Below are 1,386 nucleotides of genomic sequence, written 5' to 3' on the forward strand. Positions count from 1 at the left end.
AAATGGAATTGACTTGTTTAAGGTCTCCTTTAAGTCACGACCGATAAAGACATAGAGCAGGGGATTGAGGCAGCTGTTGAAGAAAGCCAGGCAACTGGAAATGTTAAGAAATAGGAAATCAAAAGTCCAGTCCGTTTCAATGTCCATGATTTTCAATAGAGGCCAGAAGTTGAAGGGGAACCAGCAGCAGAAGAAGCAAAGCACAATGGCAATCATAACCTTGAAAGGTCTCCAAGACCTGGATAGACTTTTACTTCTCCTCAGCCTGAGTGCGATGAGACCATAACAGACCAGAATGATGGAGAAAGGGATCAGGAACATGGACACAAATTGGGTGATGGACATAGCATTATTCCTCAGACTCCATGTGAGATAGTCAAATGTGGTCCCGTTATTCCAGGAGACATATACAATATAACAGATGGAGATATTCTCATCAGGGTCATGCTCAGGGTCATGCTCAGTATCATAGAAAGCAAGGTACGGGGAACTGGGAATCAGACACAACTCCCAGATAACAATTGAAATGATGGAAGCTAACATGGGTGTCCTATGATTGTTTGACCATACCGGGCAAAGGGTAGAGGTGCAACGGTCAACACTGATGACCATAAGGAAAGAGACACTGACCAGCATGTTTAGATAAATTGCAGTAGAGATGACCGTGCACATTATCCGACCAAAGGGCCAGTGACCATCCATAGCAAACTCAGTTATCTGAAGTGGAAGGAAGATGTTGAATACAAAGTTGGCCACAGCCAGGTTGAGAAACCATATGGTATTGACCGTCTTCTTCATCTTGAAACCAGCAATCCAGATGACCAAGCCATTCCCTATAATCCCTAGGATGAATGTTATGCTGAAGCAAATTATACATATTACTTGCATCAAGTGGAAGATATCGATAAACAGAAAACCCTTCTCCAGATCCTCCTCTGGAACACTGGTCTCAGGGCTACTGATGGTGAAGGGAACAGGATGAACAGAAGTCTCCATTTCTAGCAGTGTCCTATCATGTGCAAGAAAATACAGAGATTAATATTATGAAACTAAAATGTTATCTATAATACAGAACTGGCGGGACTTTGAATAGATTCTTTTAAGCTTTTGGTGCACTAAAGATGCCAGGCAAAGTATGTTTCCATTTGTGTCATTGTATTTGCGTATGGCCTAAAAAACTGATTTAATAAATGAAATATTTAATATATAATACAACACATTTTTATTTATGGGGGAACAGGTAACACATTTGAATTAATTTGCATGCTCATTTGCATACATTGTGCGAAAAAATATTGCCAGCCTATTGCAGGAGTAAAATCTCATTCTCACTGCGTCACCACTGGTGATAAAGAATTAGTGAATAGGTTAATAAATAAAATTGGC

At 40.3% G+C, this 1,386-nt stretch overlaps 1 protein-coding gene across 1 annotated transcript in view; it reads right to left on the minus strand.

Moving 5' to 3' along the window:
• Positions 1-996, minus strand: part of LOC142496596 (formyl peptide receptor-related sequence 1-like) — a 1,251-nt gene extending 255 nt beyond the window's left edge. The window contains exon 1 of the mRNA XM_075603263.1: positions 1-996. This exon is cut by the window's left edge and continues 255 nt beyond it. Within this exon, the coding sequence (XP_075459378.1) occupies positions 1-996 (996 nt within the window).
• Positions 997-1,386: the final 390 nt, after the last annotated feature.

Source organism: Ascaphus truei, chromosome 6 (genome assembly GCF_040206685.1).
Source record: "Ascaphus truei isolate aAscTru1 chromosome 6, aAscTru1.hap1, whole genome shotgun sequence".
Classification (NCBI taxonomy): Eukaryota; Metazoa; Chordata; class Amphibia; order Anura; family Ascaphidae; genus Ascaphus; species Ascaphus truei.